General features: G+C 39.0%; 1 protein-coding gene across 1 annotated transcript; it reads right to left on the minus strand.

The window, feature by feature from the left end:
• Positions 1 to 6,588: 6,588 nt before the first annotated feature.
• ABHD10 (abhydrolase domain containing 10, depalmitoylase) lies at positions 6,589 to 22,242 on the minus strand. Its single transcript, XM_059164154.1, has 5 exons — positions 22,004 to 22,242; positions 18,890 to 19,073; positions 13,050 to 13,161; positions 12,591 to 12,728; positions 6,589 to 7,726 (listed from the first exon to the last, which is right to left on the minus strand). The coding sequence occupies exons 1-5, from the start codon at positions 22,140 to 22,142 to the stop codon at positions 7,382 to 7,384; spliced, it is 918 nt and encodes a 305-aa protein (XP_059020137.1). The 5' UTR covers positions 22,143 to 22,242; the 3' UTR covers positions 6,589 to 7,381.
• Positions 22,243 to 25,758: the final 3,516 nt, after the last annotated feature.

Below are 25,758 nucleotides of genomic sequence, written 5' to 3' on the forward strand. Positions count from 1 at the left end.
TAACAGTTGTCGGGCTGGACCGGAGGGAGGGGCGGAGAGCCGCAACCATTCACTTGTGAAGCTGCCAGCCAGATTCCATCCAGAAACTTCCATCCTTGTGCGAAACTGTGGTGTCTCAGTTTGACTTATCCAAAGAATGCACCTTTTTAATGCTGTTTTTAATCGAAAGATACTAGGAGCATGTTTCATCAATTAAACAGAGCTCAATGTCAATGTGCTAAGAGACTCCTGGAGTGAAAGGTGTTGATAAAGTGTGAGCATTTCGTCTGTCTATTGTAGTTAAGGACCTGGCAGGCCCCACTGGCATGCTACCCACCCCCACCCCCTCCCCCGGGACTGAGTATTGGGTCAAACAATACCTCGGGACAAATCAATTTAGACCCAGGTTGGCCTGAAAAAAAATTTTTTTTAAAGATTTTATTTATTTATTTGGCAAACAGAGATCACAAGTAGGCAGAGAGGCAGGCAGAGAGAGGGAGCAGAGAACCCAATGCGGGGCTCAGTCCCAGGACCCTGAGATCATGACCTGAGCAGAAGGCAGAGGCTTAACCCACTGAGCCACCCAGGCGCCCCTGAAACTTTTATAACTGACAAAGAGCTGGGCAATCAGATTTCCGAGACTGTAAAGCACTTAGGCGGGTAAGGTCTCATTGGCGTTATGTAGGTCTATGGGTACTTTTCATGAGAAAATCACCCCAAAATATGTTCTTTTGGTTCGTTCAGCAAATATTTTTTGAGTGCTTAATTGTGCCAAGTACTGCACTGGAAAGGAATCAAATAGAGCTCTTCCCCCTGGAACGGTTTGCTCAGTTGACTCAGGCGTATTAGAGAAAGCAATTCTGGTACATGCCAAGATAATCTCGGTCCCAGTGCAAAACTGGTTGGAAGCTCGGCAGGGAATGACTCCTTAAATAGTACAGGTATTGAGAGAACTCTCCTGCCGGCTGGGGCCTGGACTAGTGGAAATGCAATCACTTGGTAGACATGGGGGCAGTCTGCCTGGGAGAAGACTTCGTGGTCAGTAGCTGAAGGCGTAGAGAGAGAACTCGGAGACACACAGGGTTGTAAGAGAGCTTGCTTTTAGAAGAGCACTGGGTTTAGCAAAAGGCACAGAAATGACAGACTAATGCAGATCTTGGTGCTGCATGCAATCTTCAATTTAAGAAGCTCTGAAGACAACAAAAGTGTCTCTGTAGACTTGGGGGTTGGGGAAGAGTTTAGAGCAGGGAAATTTTCAGCGGAATTTCGGGAGTCACTGAGCTGTGTCTTGGGTGGAAGCAGTGAGGTCAGTTCCAACTTGCCATTAAAGGAACAGAGGCCCAAACAGAAGGCATGTCACTTTCTCTGTGGCTGGAATTGCTTGAAGGAAGAGGTTGGTTTGTTGTATAAAACTAGAAATAGTTCTAAAAGATGTACATGTACAGTTACCTTCTTTCCTCTTCTTCCTTCTTCCCTTTCTTCCTCTCTTCCCTTCTTTTTTCTTTCCTCCCTTCCTTCTTTCCTTCCAGGTAATTTATACCCAAAGATTTCCTTCCATCGTGACAAAACAGATGGGGGTGCTTTAAGCAAATGATTGAGCTCATAGTTCTGGAGAGGATACAGTGGCAAAGAATGGGGTTAGGTTAGAAGTGTCCCGCAATCTACCAAAAGTCTTTAGAAAAAAAAAAAAAAAATGTTTGATCCCTGAGGGAAATTGGCTCAGCTCTACATTTACTGAGGTCTACTAGCGTTAGAACTAATTTTCTCGACAGCTTTTTAAAAGGGCCTATGTATCTGAGTACAAAAATGCATGGGACATGGCAACTAGGTCTAGTAGCAAAGTTAAACTTGCAAACAATAAATGCCAGCAAGGTGTCATGCTAAAAATATGCACAAGGTACTGAGGTACAGTGATAGCTAGAAGAAGGGGGTAGGGATTGGGGAACAGGTTTCTAAACGAGATGACTTTAAGCCTCAAAAGATGAGTGGGTGTTTATCAGGTGAAAGGGGTAAGGTGTTACCAGGTGGATGGGGTGAAGCGGGAGGGATTGGGAACGTCAGGAACATGGCAGGCAAAGGCAGCTTCGTTAGGCAGGTGAAAATGTTCCAGTATCAATGGAGCCTAGGATCAAAGAGAAGAGACATACAGGTAGAAAACTAAGGCGTGGCTGGCATGGAGGCTCTAGACCATAAAGGAGTCTGCTTGCAAGGGCCCATGGTTAAATTTTCAGGAGCTGGGAAACCCAGTTGTCACTTAGCCATTATAAGCAATTAAATTATTTAAACTTAATTACAAATGTTAAATACTCAAAATAGATTACTTCCTAATTTATTTTGCTATGTTTTACTATTACATGTACTTTTGAGAATATTATTATGTTTGCTGTCTCTTTACAGAGTATTTACTGTATAATGGTGTGTTCCTAGCCATTTCTGCCCAACTTGGTTGAGTTCAGTGACATCACCGTGATAGCTTCAAACCAGTCATTAAAGAAATATTTATGCCATGGATGTTGGCAAATTTATAAATCAGGGTGCTTTTATTTTTTTCTGGAACGCTGGCTGTTCAATATTTACTGGCTTTGCCTGCCACTGGACTTACGCAAAAGAATCCTGCGTTGTTTTATTAGGGAAAGAGAATCATCCTGTTGATGTATGTGAAGGAAAAGGAGATGACTGGAGTGCCTCCAAATTTGACTGGTATAACGTGTTAATGGTGCCATTTATTGTAAGGGGACTCATTTGGGAGGTACATATAGGGGAAAGGTAACAGAGTTTGTACTTCCTACATCTGGGAGGCCCATGATCCATCCCAGTTCATTAGATAGCTGGTTTAATGGGTCTGGAGCTCAAGAGGAAAGTCTGGAATGGAGGAATGGACTTGAATCACCTGCATGCAAGGAGCTGTTAAAATAGAAATGTGTCGGGGCACCTAGGTGGCTCAGTTGGTTAAGCCCCTGATTTCGGCTCAGGTCATGATCTCAGTCAGGGTTGTGAGATCAGGCTCTTCACTCAGCAGGGTGTCTGCTTGAGATCCTCTCTCTCCCTCTGCCCCTCAAAAAACTAGGAGCATCAGTGTGGTTGTTTAGGGTAAGTACCCAGAGAAGAAGGCGAAGGTCAGAATTCCCCAGAACGTTAATGTTAATGCAGTGGGTAAGGAGGAGAAGTGAGCAAAGAGCTATCAGGGCATGGTCAGAGATGCCTGGGGGGCGAGCGTGTTAAAACAAAGCTCTTGACCTCAGGGAGATTGGTACATACATGGGAATAGTAAAGCACTTAGGTTCTTTTTTTTTTTTTTCTCTTTTAAAAAGATTTTATTAATTTTTTGAAAGAACAGCATGAGAGAGAGAGAGAGAGAGAGAGAGCATGAGCTGGGGAGGGGATGAGGGAGAAGCAGACTCCCGTCTGTGCAGGGAGCCCGATGCGGGACTTGATCCCAGGACCCTGGGATCATGACCCAAGCGGAAGGTACACACTTAACCAACTGAGCCACCCAGGTGCCCTGTAAAGCACTTAAGTTCTATCAAAAAGAGAATAGAATGCTGTTCTTGAGAGTGCAGAGGACCCGATGACAAACCTGTTAGAAACAGAGGGTTGGGAACAAGTTGGGAAAGGCTTTCACTGGGCAACTGACACTTGACCTTTTTATTTCTTTTTGTAGTAGAAGAGAGTTTTTCTGTCAGCAAAACCCTGAAAAGCCCAAGAAAAGGGAGAGTCCAAATGTTTGGAAGGATAATTTCCTCAAAAAGACACAATTGGTTAAAAAAGAAAAATTGCTTGCATTTTACTAGGTATATTCTCTAAATGTACAAAAGCATCCATTTTTTTTTTTAAATCAAAAGAACCATGCATACCATGTGATTACGTCTCTAAATTAAAAACGACTAATGTGTATTTAAAGGGGATCTTTAAAAGGTGTATCTAAATTCCATCCATCTACTTCTTTTCTTCAGAAAATAAGAGTTTCTTAGTTGTTTGGATTTTATTTTATCAGTTTCAAATTTAATGAAAATTAGGTGTTTTCCCTTTCGGCAGGGACCCATTCTGTGGCTGGTCCTATTCCCCTTGCGAGCTCCTAGCTTTGTAAAGCTCAGCCTTGCCCCAGGCTCTTTCCCTCCTCTTCTCCACACAGAACTTTCTATTGGCTGCTCAGAGAACAGCATACTGTTTAGATGTGTGTCTGGAGATGCCTCTAAGCTCAGCAGATGCAGCAAAAGCAAATTTATTCTGTGGCCTCACTTAGGTTTCCTTACCATTGGTGTCTGCTTTCTCTCTCTCCATTGCACATGCTGAGGTTGTTCAGAAGGCTCATGTCACTGTTAAAATAATGCAGGGGTTCCAGAGGATAAGGCACTCAGGGGCTGCTGCTTGCTTGTTTAAGCGTTTTCCGTGTCACTGGATACATGGCATGGAGTGGTTTTAGAAGAAAAAAAAAGAAAGAAAAGAAAAAAGAGGGCTTTAGGGGAAAACACTGGGGAGAAACTCCCACTAAAGTAATTAACAATGCACTAGAAACATCTCATTGATACAAATACAAAATCATTTGGAATTTGGAATTTGTGATGTTACCCTCTGCAAAGCTATATGAGATTTCAAAATAACTTTTCCAGGGACATCTGGGTGGCTCAGATAGCTGGGTGTCTGCCTTTAGCTTGGGTCATGATCTCCAGGTCCTGGGATCGAGTCCTGCATTGGGCTCGTAGCTCCATGAGAAGTCTGCTTCTCCCTCTCCCTCTGCTTGTGCTCTTCTTCTCAAATGAATAAAATATTTTTTAAATAAATATAAATAAAACAGCTTTTCCCATTTTCAGATAGTGAAGGTTTCTCCTCCTCCCCTTTGCTAACCTTTGAATGTTTGAAATGATACCACACAACTAACCTTCTTCCAGCTTAGCATCTTGAAGAGAAGGTGCTTTGAAAGCCCTGCTGGCTTCCTTGCTGCTTTTTCTTCCTAAACCCCACAAATTATGTCCACCAGTTTCTCACCAGACTGTGCTCAGTGCATTATAAGTGAAAAGATAGTGACTCCTGTGTGTGTGTCATTGTTCTAAAGGTACTGTACTTACTGAATCCTTATGCTTTATTACCTAGCTTTATGTCATTTTACAGCTGACAAAACTTCAAAGAGGTTAAGTAAATTGCTCAATTACAGGGTTTGTAAATGGTGAGCTAGGAGTTTAAACCCACACCGCATAGTCTGTCCCTAACCTGAATGCACATTGCCTCTACAGGTATGCTACAAATCTCTAATCGCGCTTATTACATTTTAGTACGAGTTTAGCTCCAGAAAAGTCCCAGGGGCAGGGCCACTTTCTCTTGTCTTTTGAATCCTCGTGACTAGCAGTGTCTGGGCGGAGCAGGCCCTGGAATACCCACCCTACTATCCGCTATCAACGCCCGGCTGTCACTAGGCACCAGGACACATGCACGACTTGTGTATTTGAGTGCTCCTCTTCAGTATAAAAGAGAACTCATAGATTGCAGTCCTGTAAGGCATTAACCTTTTTAGTATCTGAGTCAGGGACCACCTGTAGGTTCGATAACTTGTTAGGACTCACAGAACTCAGTACCTACTTCTCCTCAGAGCTAGGACTTCTTAGTTTAAAGGTACACAGTAAAATATGCAAAGGAACAAAAAGATGCAGGAGGCGATGTCTGGAGAAATGAGGCGGAAGCTTCAAGAATTCTCTCCCAGTGATCATGCCACATGAGCTGCAATTCCCCCAGTAAGGTTGTGACGATACATGTGAAATGTGGTCCACCAGGCCAGTGCCCGAGTAGTGGGAGCTGGTCACTTAGGCAGCCTCTGCCTGCCACTTACAACTGCAGACTCCCAGAGGGAAAGGTGTTCAGCACAAACACTACTGTTCATGCAGTATAGACAGTTTAGGCAGAGTGAGCCACTTTTATCCGTTCTGGGAGTGGTGGAAACCTGCAAAAGCCAAGTTCCCAGATGCAACCATGGGCTCACCTACAAGCTGGTCTCTCTGAGGCTAAGCTGTCAGGCCTGCTGTTAGCTTTCTTTGGCACAGGAACTTTATCCCAATGATTTTCTCTGTGTCATGTTGTCGATTTGTTTTGCCTTGACACCAACTCAGTCTTATAAAGAATCACTACTGCACAAGCTCATTTTAGTTCTTAAAAACACCTATGTAATAATTGCATTTTGTATTTTCTTACTATCTCTACACTTCAAAAAGCCCTCTGACATGGATAGTAGTCACTTGGCTATTTGTACTTAAGGCACATATTAACAGAAAAGGAATGTTTCTGCAAGCAGGCAATAATATATAAAGATTAATTACCTCTTTAGAATATACTACATCATTAATATCACATCCCCCCATTTAAATGACATACAAGCCAACATTTAAAAGTGATGTATTTTCTTTATATTACTGTAAAGTTTTGAGCCTTTAAAAAAAGATAACTTTAAGTTCAAATATAATATGCAGAATATAATATATAAAGTGGTATCCTTACTTTTTGAACTTTATTATGCTTCAGGATTTTTTCTGGTCATTTAATAAAGACTGTCCTATATTTTGTGAAATGCATTTTAAAATCAGAAGCAATTTTACAAATCTCTGTATATGACCAACACCAAAAAAAGACAAAAAACTCCAGCTTTATTAACAATTCTAAGTAGACAAGAATACAACAAATTAAGAGCTGTCCCGATTTAACATAAGCATTTAGCAGGTAAACATCTCTTGAACAAAAAAGTAGGAAATATTTTAATGAAAGAAACAAAACAAAACAAAACAAAACACAAAACAACCATGCAACATGGATACATCTAGAAGGTATTAAATTAAGTGAAATAAGACAGAGAAAGACAAAATATGGTATGATTTCACTTATATGTGGAACCTAAAAAGCAAAACAAACAAAGCAGAAACAGACCCACAGAAACAGAGAACTGGTGGTTGTCAAAGGGAGGGGGTGGGTGGATGAACAAAAATAAGTGAAGAAGAGTGGGAGCTACAGGCTTCCAGCTACAGAATGAGTAACCACTGGGATGAAAGGTACCGCACAGGGAACAGAGTCAATGGTATTGTAATAGCGCCGTATCGTACAGACAATAGCTACGCTTGTGGTGAGCGCGGTGTAACATATAGGGCTGTTGAATCACTATGTGATTTGACATAACACTGGCGTGTCAACAATACTTCAATTTAAAAAAATCAAAGATTGGAGGAAGGAGGAAATTTTCCAAACAGCAGCTTGTACTTTCTTCACGATCTGCACCATTTGTATCCTACATCATTGAATAAATACTCATGTGATATTTACAAAGTAGAGACAAGAGGAAAAAACCCAAGTATCGGGGTCTTTCATTTGTTATCCCTCTTCCAAGCTTCTGGATCTGTTGGTTTACATACCAACTAAAAATGTGATTCTAGTTAACTACAGTTGAAAGCTTATCAATTAAGTCATCAATAGTGTAAACAAGGAGTTGAATGTCTGCTTTTTCCTTCATTCGGTGATCACTATGCTTTCGGAGGATGACATCTACATCTGCACTGACCACTCGGTCAGCAACCTGTATGGATGTATGCCAAGGTATGATGTCATCTTTCATGCCATGGAGCAGTCGTACCGGGCAGTTCACAGGGATAGGGCTATGTAACAAGCAGTGGTGTTCGGCTTCCTTAATGAAACTGTACTGAAGGTGATAAACTCCGTCTTCACTGTACCTTGATGGCATGGCCCACACGCCTTTCGTCTCTACTTCCTTTTTGACCTATTGGGAAAAAAGAGGAAAAGAAATGTATGCAACTCTAACACATGCAGTAGTCTTAAAACAGTCTAAGGAAAGCAGTCCTAGAAAAAAAGGAAAAAAAGAGATAAAAATGTAATAATGACAGTTATCAATAATTAAACACTGTGCAAGGTACTCTGACAGGCACTTTACACACAGTACCTCATGAGATCCCGATAAAAGTTGTTATTATAGCATTTTTACAAAAGAGGGTATTGGGAGTCTAGAGAGGTTAAATTTCATGTTTAAAACTGAAAGGTAACAGCTGTCATGGCTAGGATTCACACTTAGATTTCGCTTTATCAGGTAACATCTTAAATCAGGTGCTGCTTCATCCCAAATGAAAGGGAAAATGAAGGGGAGAAAGCATCTGCCTTTGGCTCAGGTAATCTCAAGCCCCATGAACCCCAACAGGGGACTCACAGCTCAGTGGGGAGTCTGCTTTTCTCTCTCCCTGTCTCTCCCCCTGCTTGTGTGCTCTCTCTCGCTTACACTGTCAAATGAATAAATAAAATCTTAAAAAAAAATTTTTTTTTTCAGGCTAAATGTTACAAAAAAAAAAAAAAAAAAAAAAAAAGGCACTGCTTTTGCCTTTCAGAGTCCTAGGGAATGAGAAAAAAGAATGTGTTGTTTTGGAAGACAATGAAGTCTTCCAAATACTTCCTGAAAACTGAACAAGGAAATCATTTCCATGCTTACGCTCTTAAAATGAAACACTGGGTATCTTTTGATTCTTGAAGAATTTTTTTTACTTATTAGATTATAATTTGCCTTACTTTTTAGATTAGAGTTTGTCTTACTTTTTGGATTATAATTTGTCTTTACAATATTTCTTTTTCTTTTTTTTTTAAGATTTGATTTATTTATTTGAGATAGAGATGGAGCAGGAGCAGGGGGAGGGGCAGAGGGAGAAGGGCAAAACAGGCTTCCCAATGAGCAGGGAGCCACAAGCAGGGCTCAATCCCAGGACCCTGGGATCATGACCTCACTGAAGGCAGACACTTAACAGACTAAGCTATCCAGGAACCCCTTAAACAATTTTTCTAATTAAAGTAATGTACACACATTATAGAAAACATGGGGAATATAGAAATTATAAAAAAGAGTGATTGCACATAATCCCACCTCTTAGATACAACACCCATGAATATTCTGGCTCATTTCCTTCCAATATTTTTCTCCATGTATTTGGTTTTATACATGTAATATGTAAAACGGATATCTACCACACATTCATACAGAGTTTTCTACATTGCTTTACTTCTACATGATATCTGGGTTTTAAAAAATTCTATGAAGTTTTCAAAGGTTGCACAGTAGTCCATTATACTGGGTCTAAGCTAATTAAATATTCCCACACTGCTGGGTACTTCTTTTTTTAAATTTATATTTTTAAATTTTTTCCTTTATTTTTAAAATTTTAAAAATATTAAAAAAATACAAACCCTCGTGACTTTCAATAGATTGCAGCAAGGGAGCTGCTCTGCTATGTATGAAACCCCTAACTGCTGGGTACTTTTATGAACATCTTGAGCACAAAGATTTATCTGTATATAGTAACTTATTTGGAGAGATTATATTTAACTAATATATCAAGATATAAATGTTTTTATGGCTCTTGGAACCATATCATATTAAGGACATTTCTGACTAGAAAAATAGGTGGACATCTTATCAAAAATAAGGAAAAATAAAAGGAAAGAAAAACCAAATATAATATATTGAAAATTTTTGTATTTAAATTTTCAGTGAAGATATGGTTTTTCCATATTTAAAATACATTAATTTACTGCAAATATGAAAGGAAAACAAGAATTTAAACAGTAAAATATGTATGCTATAATCTGTATGTATTTAGGCATTTTAATGTATTCTTTAAAATTCCAAAATGATATACTGATGTGAAAAAGCTGTGTATCTGAAAGCTATACTCTTAACCATGTCTTCAAATGATTTGAAATTAATAAAATTTAAAAAACTGTGAGATACATGAGTCTATATTAATATCAAGGTATTTTTTTAAAAAAGATTTTATTTATTTATTTGCAGGCAGAGGCAGGCAGAGAGAGAGAGGTGGAAGCAGGCTCCCTGCTGAGCAGAGAGCCCGATGCAGAGCTCGATCCCAGGACCCTGGGATCACGACCTGAGCCAAAGGCAGAGGCTTTAACCCACTGAGCCACCCAGGCGCCCCATCAAGGCATCTTCTTCATTAAAACATGGGAACTGGGGCCTGCTTCCTCCTCTCTCTCTCTGCCTACTTGTGATCTCTCTCTGTCAAATAAATAAATAAAATCTTAAAAAAAAAAACAAAAACAAATAAAATAAAAAAAAAAAACATGGGAACTGAATATTAAAGGCAAAAACTGATATTCAGGGGCACCTGGGTGGCTCTGTGGGTTAAAGCCTTTGGCTCGGGTCATGAGCCCAGGGTCCTGGGATTGAGCCTCACATTGGGCTCTCTGCTCAGTGGGGAGCCTGCTTTCTCTTCTCTCTCTGCCTTCTTGTGATCTCTGTCAAATAAATAAGTAAAATTTTTTAAAAAAATTGATATTCAGTAATCCTCAAGGTACTCAGGATAATTCCTAAATTTCTAATTTCAGTAATTAGAACTCAGTTTCATTGGTTATTAGATGAAGTGGGAACCATGGTAATTACTAAGACATAATTAAGAACAGCAGCATTTTAAGTATCCCTGCCCCCATCAAGCTGTTATCTGCCACTGAACTGAATGAATACTGTCCAAAGAACAAACTTCACTTTACAGAATGTTTTATGTACCGAACCCTCAAAAACAGAAAGTTCAGAATAGCAAAAAACATCATTAACCAAAGAAAACGTACAATATGTATTAAGTTCTAGAGCTAGAAGAAACCACATCAAGGTGATGTGGTTGCAAAGCTTATATTCGAAACAGCTGTGCTGTTGTCTGATGGCCTCAAGTGTTCAAAGAAGGAGACATTGTTAGTCTGTTCCTACCCAATAAGCAATGTTAACACTGCCTGGGCTAAAGATGATAGTGACAATCACCACTTTTGCTGCCTTGCCATTGTTAGAGGTAACTGCTTCTGTGAAGAAGAGATAGTGGTCTTAGTGCCCCTGCTCTTCCCTTACACATGCTTTTAAATTAACATGCTTCTATTTACAACCATTTGCTGGTCTGATTCAGGATTAGCAAAGACATGCCCTGATTTGCAGGCCACAGACCTTCTCAGTCACTTAGGTGGGATTTACCATATCCTCCCCGAGTGATGTGGATACATACACATAAAAAGAAATACACAAAGATCCTGTCATTTACTGTAACAACAACAACAAATTTATTTAATCACCTCCTCCTCAATCTGCTATGTTCTTGAAATAATTTCCTAGCAGGAGAACCACCATTTAACTGAGTTAAAGGACGGGGTAAAGGGTTCAAAGTTTATATGTAGAAAGATACAATGGTAGAATTTAGCAGAATGAGGACACTGAGCAACTATGCACGCATGAGAAACAACTAAGATAGCAAAAATAATAATAATAATAATAATAATTTTTCCCCCCAGAAATATAAGCGCATGGTAGACCAGCTCTGTAATCTTAGCCCTCAGAGGAAAGGACATAAAACCACATTTGCAGACAATGCCATTTTTTCCAGAAGCTGAGAAGAATGTGGATTGAGAAATAAGCTCAGAACTGTATAATCTATGGCACTGGTATGCACCAGTGCAGAACGAGGCAAACAATATACTCTACTATTCAACACTACATGTTCCCTCCTCCATGTGCTCATTTGCTCTCTAGCGCAGTGGTTCTCCAACTTCAGCTGACTAAAGCAGACCACTGGCCGCAAGGGGAAGCTTGGGAATGTGCATCTCTAGCAAGCTGTCAGGTGAAACTGAGGCTGCTGGCCTTGGGGCAACATTATCTGAACCAACACACAACTGGTTTTCTTTTTTTTTCTGTGCCTCAGTCCTACCAGGATCATAGTCCACAGGGACATTTAGATCCTTAGGGAAAAAACAGGCAAAGAGAACTCAACTGATTACAAAAGAGTAACAAAATAAATTTTAAAAAATATATACATTATGAACCTAGAGACAGTAGAATAAAAGTGTGTAATTAATAAAAAAAAAAAAGAGTACCAAAATATACACAAATAAACAGCCTTGACCCACGATTTCTTTACCCCTGCAGACAAAAGTGAAGTGCTTAAACATATGCCCAATAATGAAGCATAACAAGTACATTACCTTCATTCATTTCAGAAACCTCATTTCAACCATGATTTGCTGAAAGGCATGCTAATAATGAAAAGCAAAAAATTTTTTTAAGTGAGAATTAGTCGTAGAAAAGAGTGCCAACTAAGTGTCTAAGCCAGGAATGGCAAATCTCACCTCCTGTGTGCTAATTCTGATCGACTGATGGTGTGTACTTGCAGAGCTCTGCTGGGAAAAGTTCTGAGGCTGCTTTCACGCTTAAAAAAAAGTTTCAGAACTGATGACCCAAGTCCAACAAGATCGTAAGTACTATTTCCCATATGCCACAAAGTAAGAATAAGAGGTACAAAAAAAGATCACAATGTAGGATAAGTAAATGTGATTTATAAAGAAAATGTTGCTAAAAAAATAATTTAAGTGTGATTTCATTAACATGGTTCAAATATTCAGCAGAATGATTTGAAGAGGCTGTGAAAAAAAGGGAACCTTGAACAAGAGACCAATTAGTTAAAGAAGGTAGAGACTGTACACAAAAAGGCAGCTAAGGCAAAAAGATGAGCCAGCAAAGGAAGTCAAAGGACAGATGACACATGAACAAATATTCAAAGAGGGAGCAGGAGAATGACAGGAGGTTGCTTGTGACTTACCTCAACAGGAAGCTGATTGAACTGTGTCACCAGGCCATCTACAGCTGTTGCTACACCAATAAGGGCAACAACTCTTTGTGGCCTTGCAATTGCAGCATGAAACATAAGCCATCCTCCAAGGCTAGATCCAACTAGTATCTAAAAATAAAAATTTATAGTTTTAAAGAGGAATTTTCTTTTCTGTAAGTGGACTGAGTAATTTATGTATGTACTTTTGTCTTCAACATCCATTAGCTCCCAGACTTTTAATATTTGGCATAAAGCAGAATTAAAATTATGACTGCAGTGAAAAGTAAAATGCTTACTTACATTTTATGAGAAAGTAAAAATAAAAGAACAAATTTAAATCAAACACCAAAACTGATGGTTAAATATTTAAACTATTAAATTTTCATAGCTAAAGAAACAGTTAAAAAAGCATGAGGTTAGTCAATAATCATATTTAACAAAAACAGTCACCTGCGGTCCTTCAGCTAAGTCATCAATTATAGAAAGAACATCTTTTCTCCATCTTCCCACTGTGCATTCTTCTAAGTTGCCCTCCGAATTTCCAACTCCTGAGTAATCAAACCTAGAAAAAGGGAAAACAAATCTATATCTAAGTATCTATTTATATGTTTGTTTCTCTGATTTTTGAGGGGAAGACAGTAAATTTACCATTATTACAAAGCTTAAAATATATTAAAATGAAACACTGAGGTCAATCTATACTTCAGCAGATCCTACCGGCATAACCTTTAAATATCGCCTCCAGTCACTAACTCTCTCGCCCTCCCCACCACCAGCTGTGGCTCCTTGTTACTCTCTTCCTCTGACTGGACCAGTGTGACAGTCTCCGCGTAGGTCTCCTGCCGCCCTTTCCTACCCTCGTAGTCTCTTCCCCATGTAGTCGTCAGTGATCCTTTTAAAACAAAAATCATGTCTTGCACAAACCCTCTGAAAGCTTTCTATAATTTTTAAATAAAATATAAAGTCCATACCATAAACTAGCCTCTGACTACCTCTCTGACCTTTTTTTCTTGTTCCCTCCCTCCCAACTGTTATCTTCTCTCGCCTTCCTGAAGTTGATGGAATACACCACCCACGTTTGTGCCTCAGGAGTTTTACATCAGCTTCTCTCTCTACACTTCCAGACAGCCAGTTTGCTTGCTCCCTCACCTCCTTCAGGCCTCCTGCTCCAATGTTACATCCCCAGTGATGCCTTCTGTGACCAACTCAATCCAAAACTGTGCTTCTTTCATCATTCTCGAATTCCGTCCCCTGCTTTATTTTCTTCATGGCATATACTGCTACTTGACATAAAAGAAATCTATGTGTTTGTGGTCTGTCTCCCAACACTAGAATGGAAGCACCATATGGGCCAAGACTATTTTGGCCTAGATCAGAACCTTGCAAATGGTATATGCTTAGTATTTACTAAATTAATTAAAGGAAGGAGGCAAATCAAATTTATGAACACCAACTCATTCCATTAGTTTGCGTCTCCTTCCAACTTTCGAGGTCTTCAGGCTCGAAGTCTGTGTGATCTGTGCATTTCACCTCTCCTTCAAGGCACAATTCAACAGATCATGAAGTATCATACCACACCTGCAGGTTGCCTTTAACCCCAGTCCCTGGGGGAAACCTTCCTTCCTCACCCAAACTCTTACTCAATGTTTAAGTCAAGGCACTTTCCTCTGAAGCACTTTCTTTAACATACATGCCTTGCTTACTACCATCAGTTACCTCCTTTGTATGTACTCCCTCAACACTTTTCATACTATGTTGTAATCAAGTTTCAAATGTCTGACTATGCTGTCAGTTCTTCAAGAGCAGACTGTTTTATTCTAATCTGTTTTTTCCCCAGGGTACGGAACACTGCTTCCTCCTGTACCATTCTCTCTCACTCTCTCTCCTTTCTTCTCATTCATCTCTTTCTCTTCAATTTGGTAAGACCAATATTATGCTGCAAACCTGGCCTATCACAGTAGCCTCCTGTCTCTATGACTAGTCTCTTTCCGAATGGATCCACTTTATACCTGTCAGGTTTCTTCTGCAACATGATATTGACATGGCATAAACTTCAGTGGTTCCCTGTGACATACAACATAAACATTTAGCATGTTAGCTTGTTTTTATAGACCACTAGCTTCTGGTCATGTCGGACTGACCTTTTATAATTTCATCAGAGGCCACTACTGCCTTGGCCAAACTAAACAACTTGCTGTTACTCAACTGGCTCCTGCTCTTTGTCCTGTTTCATGCCTCCTACTATTCCCTTCACCTGGAATACCTTCTCCTTTCACTTGCACAGCTCATATGCTCTTAGAGCTTAGTCCAAATGAATCTTTTTTTGCTGGATAAACTTCCCAGAAAAGCTGAAGAAAAAATCTCTACCTAATGAAACTTATATAGAATTCACTTTTAGCAGTCACAATCAATTTCTTATAACCTACTCTAGAAGACAGTTTGTGTGTGTAGTGTGCCTCATCATTGCTGCGAGACTGTCAGATCCTCGCAGGGAACACCCTTCTTGGTTTGTCTCTGCATTCAGAGGCAAGGCATGTAATACGCCTCATACACTTGAGTATCACAACACATACTAAATAAATAAAAGTGGAAGATAAAAGTAAAAAGAATCACTTTATTCAAATTTGAAGCATTTTGTTTACTCTTCAAATCTGGTGAAAAATAATCCTAGTGTTTTCAGTGTACGTGTAAGAATATATATGTGATAAATAGTATACAACATTTTTTTAGGGATTTATAAGTCATGGAGAAAGAAGAAATAAACATTTTCTTTAGGTATAAAGTGAAATGATTTGGGACCCATGGGAATTGCGTAACAAGGGCACTGCTGAAGCCTCAATCACAGTTACTACTTCTCACAATCCAGGGCACACAGCAGTGTCCCAGGAGAAGAGGAAAGACACTGGCCAATCCTCCTTTTCCTTCCTCTGCTGGGCAATCGGGCATCTCTATTTGCTGCATCTTTTACAGCTGCCTTCCAAATATGCATTGCTGCTTTGGGCTCAGGTCATGATCCCAAGGTCCTAGGATAGAGCCCTGTGTCAGGCTCCTTACTCAGCAGGGAGCCTGCTTTTCCCTCTCCCTCTGCCTGCTTATGCTCTCTCTGTCAAATAAACAAATAAAATTAAAACAAACAAAAAACTAACCTAATATGCATTGCAGATACAGAATATACGTAGAGTTCCTCCAAAGAGGGAAAAGCAAACATTCAGTGATACTAAAAGTTATGGGTAAAAAATGCAGTTCACTCTTGCTGAACCCTAATCAAGGGACAAAGATAATTTAAACATATTCGGCTGTTTAGGGCTTTAAGACACAGCAACACACCACTGTTCTAGCAGCCTCAACATTCTGGGACATATCCTTAAATCTACAATTAATTATTCTATGACAAATAACTATGAGAGAATACTAGCCCTAATGCCATGTCCTACATTCTGGAGCGCTAACTCAATCTTATGTTAGGCATGGGGAGAGGACATCAAGAAACCATTTTCCTATAGCCCTATGCACCATTTCTTGTACAATATACACAACTATTTCTTTGTTCAAGAACCAAGATCTTAAATAAGAGTTTTCGCCTGGGTGGCTCAGTGGGTTAAAGCCTCTGCCTTCAGCTCAGGTCATGATCCCAGGATCCTGGGATTGAGCCCCACATTGGGCTCTCTGCTCAGCGGCGAGCCTGCTTCCTCCTCTCTCCCTCTCTGCCTACTTGTGATCTCTGTCTGTCAAATAAATAAATAAGATCTTAAAAAAAAAAAAAAAAAAAAAAAAGAACCAAGATCTTACAGCCAAAAACACAACAAAATGAACTAAGAAACTAGAATACACATAAAAGATAAAATCTCCAATAACCAGCTAACATGCAATCAATAATTGTGATTAGATTGCAATGAAGTTTGATAAAAGCTAATAAAAAGGAATTTGGTTAAATTAAAACTTTGTGGTGGGATGCCTGGGTGGCTCAGTTGGTTAAGCCACTGCCTTCAGCTCAGGTCATGATCCCAAGGTCCTGGAATTGAGTCCCACATCAGGCTCTCTGCTCAGCAGGGAGCCTGCTTCTCTCTCCGGCTCTGCCTGCCACTCTACCTGCTTGTGCTCTCAATCTCTCTGACAGATAAATAAGTAAAATCTTGAAAAATATATATAGATTTTTAAAAATTAAAACGTTGTGGTAAAGGGCTATAATTTTATAAGATTTATAAAGATATATTTAGTTTATTTTTTAACACAGTACTACTTAATGGTCTGTGCACATTATAATTCAATCATGTTTATTTACTTTAAAAATGTATTTCAAATGTATCCAAAATGCAGAAAACCCAGAGATGTCATGTCTTATAGGGAGACAGGAACTGGTTACAGAGCTCATAGTCTCAATTTAAATTCAAGAGCCAATAAAATGACAATTTCTTTTTTTAAATTTTTTACTTTATTTTTTATAGAGATTTATTTTATTTATTTGATAGATAGAGATCACAAGTAGGCAGAGGCAGGCAGAGAGAGAGGGAAGCAGGCTCCCTGCTGAGCAGAGAACCTGATGTGGGGCTCGATCTCAGGACCCTGAGGCCATGACCTGAGCCGAAGGCAGAGGCTTAACCCACTGAGCCACACAGGTGCCCCAAAATGACAATTTCTTGATTCAGATTCTTTTGGGGACAAAAAAGAATGATGGCAATTTTCCTGATATTATCATGTTTGACCCAGGTAGTCCTCCTTCCTGTATAGCTCTTTCTTCTTACCCACGTCTGAAATATCCTTCAGTGTGCCTTTATGAAGTATTTTTGACCCACTTCAATCCGCAGTTTTCTCTCACTTTGTACAATTAAGTACACTGTTCTTTTGACACAATCACGTTCTGATGAGTATTTTTGCTTTGTTTCTCATATGTATTTTATCTTGTGTTTCCCCCACCTAATCGTTAAGAACAACAGTCATGTTTTAGAAATCACTGTGTATTTTACAGCTCCCAGCAATAGTGTCAGAAAAGACAGATACTTGGAAAAGACAGTCCAGACTTCAGAATAACAGTTAAGTCAGAACAAATTTTTGGAAGTTCTGAGCATGAAAATAAAAACCACTCAGTTAATATGATAAAAGGAGTAACACTAAATCCGTATAATTGACATAATCTCAGCTAATATACTGAATAAAATCTAAAATTTTTTTAGTTTTAAAAATTTATTTATTATCTTATTTCTGAAAGATGTATTTTCTAGACCCACTGACCGAATTTTAGTTAAACTACTAACAATTTAGATGAATATATTTTTAGGCTGTTAGTGATAAAAAGGATTTAGTGATTATCTTTAGTTCAACCTGCCCCTTTTTGATGAAGAAAACAGTTCCAGGGTTACTGAGCTGACTCATCTTGTCACAGTTATTGCTGGAACTGATTCTAATACCTGTACTTATTGAACCCATGCTGTGTTCTTTCTACTAAACAATACTATCTTTTCTGACAAATCAGGCCCTATATAAATGATTGTTAAGGTAAACAAACCCAGTAACAACAATGTAAGCACATTCTTTTACTAAAATAATTATCAGTATGAAATATTAGGAATTGTGAAATCAAATTTTTGTTAAACAACATATATCCTCTCTATCCTTCTACATAATCAGACTACGGGAGTGAGGGGAAAGAGAAAACTCACTGGAAATGTGAACTATACAATACTAATTTTAGAATACATTCATTTATTTACTTTTTTTATAGGGGCACCAATGAAAATACTAAGCCAGAGAAATAAATTTTGGAATTACAGACTACAGTTAACAGTTAAAACCAAGGGAACAAATGGGCTCAATATGAAGAAGACAGGAAATGAGAACTTAAAATATCACAGGTAAGAGACATGAAAAATATACAATATTCTTAAATTCATACATTTTTTAAATACATAATTTTAAAAGTAGAGTTATAAAGAACGGCAAAATAAAAGCCTTTACATCCCCAATGGAAAACCACAATATAATTATGACATTACAAGAAAGCCAACTACTATTACTGGTTTGTTGTCATGTTAGATTATTATATCCAGAGTTTAGTTACTAATAGTTTCCTTTCCTGCCAGCATTGTCAGTGTAGCACAAAGACCATTTTAAAACAGGTCTTTTAAAGGTTTCATTTATGATAACCCTAAATCACCAGGTTAAAGTTTACAGACCATTAAAATAAGTTAATTCATAAAAGCACTGGCATTTGCTTTAATTGGTTAAAGCAGAAATAATTCTCTGTTGCCATGCTAAATGGTAGTAGTATTTTCTCTGAAATACGTTGTTCCTACCTTATATAGGCGTGACCTAGAGATTTGCAAAACTCTTCAATCGCCAATGCTTTTGTACCGTTCATATTAGAAACATAGCCAGGGATGAAGATAACTCCTGGACTTTTGCCTTTTAGCTTCTTATAAGCCAGTTTTGGAAGGTCTGGTCGACTAAGGAAAGAGACTGATGTCTTTTGTCTGCAAGCTAAACAAAGTACACAAAACATAAACTACAGTTCACAAATAACCGTTTTTGGAAAACCATATACAATTGGTTCATGAGCAACATGAGGGTTGGGGTGCTAACTCCCCATGAGTCGAAAATTCACGTGTACTTCTGACTCCCCAAAAACACAACTACTAATAGCCTACTATTGATTGGAGGCCTTACTGATAACATAAACAATTAACACATATTTTGTATGTCGTATATATTATGTGTCATATTCTTATAACAAAGTAGGCTAGGGAAAAGAAAATGTTCAGAAAATCATATAGAAAATATATTTACAGTAGAGCACTGTATTTATTGAAAAAAAAAATCAATGTATAAGTGGACCTTTGCAATCAAACCCATTTTGTTCAAGGGGAAACTGTAGGTTTTCAATCTTATCTTTGTCAAATTCATGTCAAAACTACTTCCATTTAAAAGGAAAAACAAAGACTTCAAGTACTAAAATCACAAGCCTATGCATGGTTATTTTCGGAACTCGTATCAAAATCAGTGCCTTTGAGCAAGGTCCAATCCTGATTCTTTCAAAATACGAAATGAGGAGGAAATTTCAAGGCAATAAAAGATAAAGACTTGTAAAAAATGTTTTCCTGTTGCTGCTGTATCATCTCTCCTAAATAGTATCAACGTTCAGATTTACCTACACTAATTTTGGCCTTTTCTTGTATGATTTTCTTTTGAATTTTGTCTATGTTTGAGGAGTTTCACATCCTCTACTGTTTGGTATAGAGAGGAAGAAACAACTCTGGTCTGCCCTTGAGAAATTGTTCCAAAGGTGGGGGTGCTGGTATGCTACTTTTACCACTGGCTCCCTTGCCACCCACAAAATCATGGGCCATGGTTAACAGCCAAGCATGACTCTCTATTACCTGAGGTGGCTTCAATGAGCAGTTTCTTTACAAGTAACCTTGAATAATTTGTAATAGTACCATTTTTGGAAAAAGATTTCTCATAGGGTTCTGCAATCACTGCATGTTTTATTTGTTGGTTTGGCTTTTTGAAAAAGCTACAAAGATCTTCATGCAATTTAAGTACAACAGTACAACTAGCAAACTTTACAAAGTTACTCATTGTTTCATCATTTTTGAAGATTTTTCCCACCATAAAATCTATACTTGCTCTTAAAAAAAAAAAAAAAAGTAAAAAGATATTTAAAGAACATTAAGTCATGTACAATGCTACCTCCTCCTTCCAAAGAAATTAGGTTAATGGGGCGCTGGGTTAAGCATCCAACTCTTTGATTTCAGCCCAGGTCATGACCTTGGGTGTGAGATGGAGCTCAGCATCTGGCTCTGTGATGAACCTAGAGTCTGCTTGGGATTCTCTCCCTCCCTCCCCGCCCCCACATATGTGCACACACGCATACTCACATTCGTGGTTTCTCTCTCAGTAAATAAATAAATCTAAAAAAATAGTTTTGTGTATTTCCTTACAGTTTTTTTCTGGACCAACAAAATCTCCTGCATTAAATGAAGCCTTCCTCTCCTTTACTGTGGCCAAAGAAAACATCTTGGCCCCCTCCGTGTGAGTTAATAAAAGCTCCCTTCATTTTGGATTTGAGACTGATTTTTTTAAGTAGGCTCTTTGCCCCAAGTGGGGCTTAAACACACAAACCTGAGATTAAGAATTCTACACTCTATCAACTGAGCCATTCAGGCAGCCCAAGAAGTTGAATTTTAAAAACTGAATTAAAGCCCTAACGCTATCCCGATCACATACTAGTGTGTTTCAAAGTTTCCGAGTATAGTGAAATATGCCAAATTTAAAACTTTTAGTGAAAACCAGGGCTAACGGGGGCCAGTTATGTTAGCTGATAGACTGTATTTGCAAAAATGTCAACTTCCCATTCCCTTCCAGTGCTCAAAAATATCCCTCCTACCTTCTTCTTGATACTACTGCCCCAAACAGGAATTTCTTCCAAAGACAATTACAATTTGCTTCATTTTGGTGAGTTATAAGTGGACAGTTCTTAATATGACACCCATAAATGATCTTATTATACTACAAGGATTAGCTCAAAGCCTGAAGGTAAGTCCTTAATGGTGTGCCAAGGAGAGTATTACAATCTAGTTAATGAACTGACACACTGTACTTCGCTGGAGGAACTTACATACAACAAGTCTTTAGGTTGTATCCAATTACACTGATTATACACACTTAAAATTTTAACTAAAACTAAGGGTGTCAGCAATGACGTCTCTATTGCAAGCACAGCGCACCAGGCAGCTTCTATGGCAAAGGTGTAAACAACACAACCGGAGAATAAAAAGACAAAATTCAGAAAGACAGACTACATATACTGAGGGTAGGGTGGTACGGTGAACAATCAAATACAAGATAAAGAAAATACTCAGATGCCCTCATTTTTTGTCCAAATTCTAGTTTCCTGTTTTGAGTAATGATTACGGTTTTCACTGAGCTGGGAATATCGAACAGGCAAAAATCAGAAATTAGGCTGGATGACCGAATCTACACTTCTGCAACAACAAAAAAGTTCATATCGTCAATTCCCTCTAGTGAAGCAAAGGCAGGTCTAAGCATCCTAACAGAGTCAAGATTTGTAAACCCCTTAGACCTGAAGAGAAAAGACAGAAAAAGCAACTAATAAACGCACATCTTAATATTTCCCGGTGTCGGCGCTTAACGCGGGGAGACGGGCAGGGTAACATTCTGAAACTGCAAAGCGGAAAACGCCAGCAAGGGCCGGGGCTGGGCAGGGTACCCAGGGCCAAGAAGCGGTCTTCCTACTACCTCCACCAGAATTGCTGAAAGTGCCTAAAACAAGGATACTAAGAATGGGGGATGAACATTTTTAAATAGGGCGCCAAAAACGCACTAGACAGGAACGGACCAAACCTGATGTTCGAAAGAACGCGTACTTCTCCCGCCTTTCGGCCACTGACCTGGGAGCCACCGTGGCGTCCCCTCGAGCTTCCTTTTGAATAATGCGGTGAAGCCACGGTGGAAGCCAAAGACGGCCGCTTTGCTCCACCTCCGACAAGGTACCCAGGCGCCCAGAGACGCCATGCCAGCTCCGGCCATCTTCCCAGAGGGCCCTGAGCACCGAGCTGACCTACAGAGTCGCTCAGCGCACAATAACTAGGCTGCGCATGCGCCACCGGCCGGAAGCCCGGACTTGCTAAAGAGCATCCCGGGAGAGTTTCAACAGAGAGCGCACATGCGCAGAGCGTCGTCCCGCTTCCCTCCCCTCACTATTGGACAGCTGATTCTCTCCGGCAGTTTTTGCCCTTGATGGCCCGGAATGTTTTGATTGACCTCAGTAGGTGGCTTTTTTAATGAGCAGATCGATATTCCGTGGCTGAGGGTGTGGAGAGAATCCGTATCCAACGTTCCTAGATAGGAAACCGTCTGATGATCCCGAGGACACTGGGGAGCGGAAGCATAAAATGCTAGCTAGGCTGCTCGCATTATAAATCGCTCTCCCGCCCTGATAGTTTTAAGCCATACCGGAAATGCTTCCAAGATCTGACCTTAATCCTGCTTGCAGAAATACCCAGAGCGTACTTGTCCACCGCTCCTTCGATTTTGCTTAAGCTCTTCGGATGCCTGGCAGTTGTTTTTGTTTTTGTTTTTGTATTTTTAATTATTCAGTTCCCTGCCTCGTGTTATGTGCAAAAATAAATCCCAGTAGATAAACGATCTCAACGGAAAAATAAAATTGAGAGGATGTAAGTACAGAGAATATTTTATAGTTTGGGGATAGAAGGGACTCTCTTAAGCAAGATATGAAACTAAATTCATTTAAAAATGTATATGAATTTCAACTTTTTTTTTATTAAAGATTTTATTTATTTGACAGAGAGAGATCACAAGTAGGCAGAGAGGCAGGCAGAGAGAGAGAGGAGGAAGCAGGCTCCCTGCTAAGCAGAGAGCCCGATGTGGGACTCGATCCCAGGACCCTGAGATCATGACCTGAGCTGAAGGCAGCGGCTTAACCCACTGAGCCACCCAGGCGCCCCTGAATTTCAACTTTTTGAATGGCAAAAGTCATCTTGAGTCAAATGGGAGTCAGGTAACAGAACGTTAATACTTCTTTCTATTCAGCCTGCTCCTAGAAAAAAACGGGGAAAATATCTATAATTTTAATAGAGTTAGTCGATGTCTGAATAGGCAGTTCATACGTGAAGATATTCAACTTCACTAATTGAAAAAATAACGTTACTTTTCTCACACATCAGATTTGCAAAAATTAAAAAGAGCAACTATTGGCAAGGACGCTGGGAAACTGGCACTCGCGTAGGGTTGGTAGGGGGGTCAGCTGCTAAACTCTTCTGTCAGGTAATCTCGCCACATCTTTTAGGATTTATAAAATATGCATCATTTTCAGTGCCCTTGACCCAGTGGCCCCACTTTGCGACTCTCCTGTAGAAAACAACACTAGTTCATAAGGCCGTATATTATCTGCTAAATTTTTAGCAGATTTTATCTGCTAAATTTTTATCTGCACCAGTTTTAGAAGGAAGCAGAAGAAAAAAATGGAGTAATCAATAATAGAAAAATGGTTGAATAGTCATTCAATGGGCATGGGGGTTTCTGAATTTTAGCTCTGGGACCCTTCCAATTAATCCTGGGGGTGAAGAACATCATCATGTAAGATCTTCTTTTTTTCTACTTCAGGTTACCGTGGTTGGTGTAATACTTAAGTAAAGCCACTTTATATGTTGGTCATAAATTTTGGAGCAATGATTGGTCCTAGAGTTAGAGGCAAAGTTGGATACAGTGAATCAGTCTATCTTTGGTATGTCTTGAGAACCTGTCTTATTGGAACATACTGAAAAACTTGGTTAAATAAAAATTAAATACTTTCTTGAGTGGTATAGTGCCAGAAATAGATAGCAAGGAGGGCTGCTTGATTTCAGGTTGTACTCCAAAAGCTGGTAAACTATTTCGCCAATTCTCCATTAGGCCTGTTGTAAACTACAAAGGAATTAAATCAGTAAGATAATACACAATGCACATCACTTCACTATCGCTTGTATCTTGATAATCAACATTTCTCACTGTTTTTTTTTAAAGATTTTATTTATTTATTTGACGGAGAGAGATCACAAGTAGGCAGAGAGGCAGGCAGAGAGTGAGAGAGGGAGAAGCTGGCTCCCTGCCGAGCAGAGAGCCCGATGCAGGGCTCCATCCCAGGACCCTTTTGATAATTGCAAATATTCTCAATCATTCCTTTCTTTATTCTCTCCCTTTATTTTTGCAAATCTTGTATTTTATGTGCAGCAAAATGAAAAAAAAAATCTGACTTGTTTCCCTAATGGGAAAAGCACTGTACATGGACTGTTTTCTTTACACTTCTTTACACTTCTTATAAGTATAACAAATCAGGAAAACTTGTGACTAGGTCAAGTGAAGATGCTTTTACCCACAGTGATGGGCTTGAAGTAAACTAATCTGTTTCCATACCCACTGTCAATGTTGCATTCCTTAACCAGGAGTTATTGATAGGACATATTGTGCAGGGCCATTTCTCTCTCTGAAATCTGCTGCCTTAGCCCAGGGAGACAAATGAGTCACTATCAAGTAAAGCCCTTAATTCACATCTGCATGATTTTTTCCCTGCTGGAAAAGTAGGCACAGTCCTTGCAATCCCCAGTAATAACTGCATCTCTGTAAAAAGACAGTAAGATGTCAGATTTTTCAGGGGTTATCTCACTTTGTTAGCAGCAGGAATGTGACCAGAGAGACTCAGAATTACTTCGATTTATAAAACTACAAATCATATTGTGAACACACAACTTTTGTGGAGACTCACAATTGATTTTTGCTGATTAATCCACCCCCTGTCATGTCACCAACAGGTAACTGCCTCATGAGAGATGAGTTTATTTTCAAATGTGGAATCTGGTCAACATTTTAATCCATACTCAACATATTTTAACACACGTTTTAAAAGGTTTACTACATCATGCAAGATATAATGCTGATTGGAACATCTTTATAATCCTATAAAGTACAGTACAGACAAGTTATATCTTTACATTGACCAACAAAAATGTTAGCAATTGCATTTCACTCTTTTAATCATTATGGGGTTTGGGGTGATTCTCTGAAAAAAACACATTATAAAAATGTCTTTTGCAATCATGACCTTGTCCTCCACTGTTCAAGTAAAATCATGTGTCATCCAGTTGCAAAATCTTATTATTGGCAACATGTATACAAACCACACTGCAAAGTTTTAAGAATTGTACCCCATCAGGCCTGACAAAGATTTTATGGACACTTTCAATCTAATTGCTTCACCTGTACTAGTAAGCAAAGCCACCATTTTCTACTTCTGTTCATTTGCCAATTTTTAGGAAACAGTACGTTCATACTTGCAATACACACAACATGATAAACCAGGATAAAGTCATTTGAAAAAAATGTTATAAAATAGACTTGCCTGAAGTCATTTCATCCAACAAAAATTAATTTAACTCTAAAAAACAAAAGCTAAATGTAAAGAAATACATAATGAAATAGTACATTACAAAGAACATTAAGTTGAAGTTCATTTTTCTTTTTATAGAACTATGCTACTTCAGTAAGTAAGTATTTTAATTGATCTGTTCTTTGGTGAAAACAGAGGTCTGATTCATCGTTATATCATGTGAGACTGCAATCAACAGCTGTGTTCCACAAAAAGGAGGAA

Source organism: Mustela lutreola, chromosome 2, assembly GCF_030435805.1.
Source record: "Mustela lutreola isolate mMusLut2 chromosome 2, mMusLut2.pri, whole genome shotgun sequence".
Taxonomy (NCBI): domain Eukaryota; kingdom Metazoa; phylum Chordata; class Mammalia; order Carnivora; family Mustelidae; genus Mustela; species Mustela lutreola.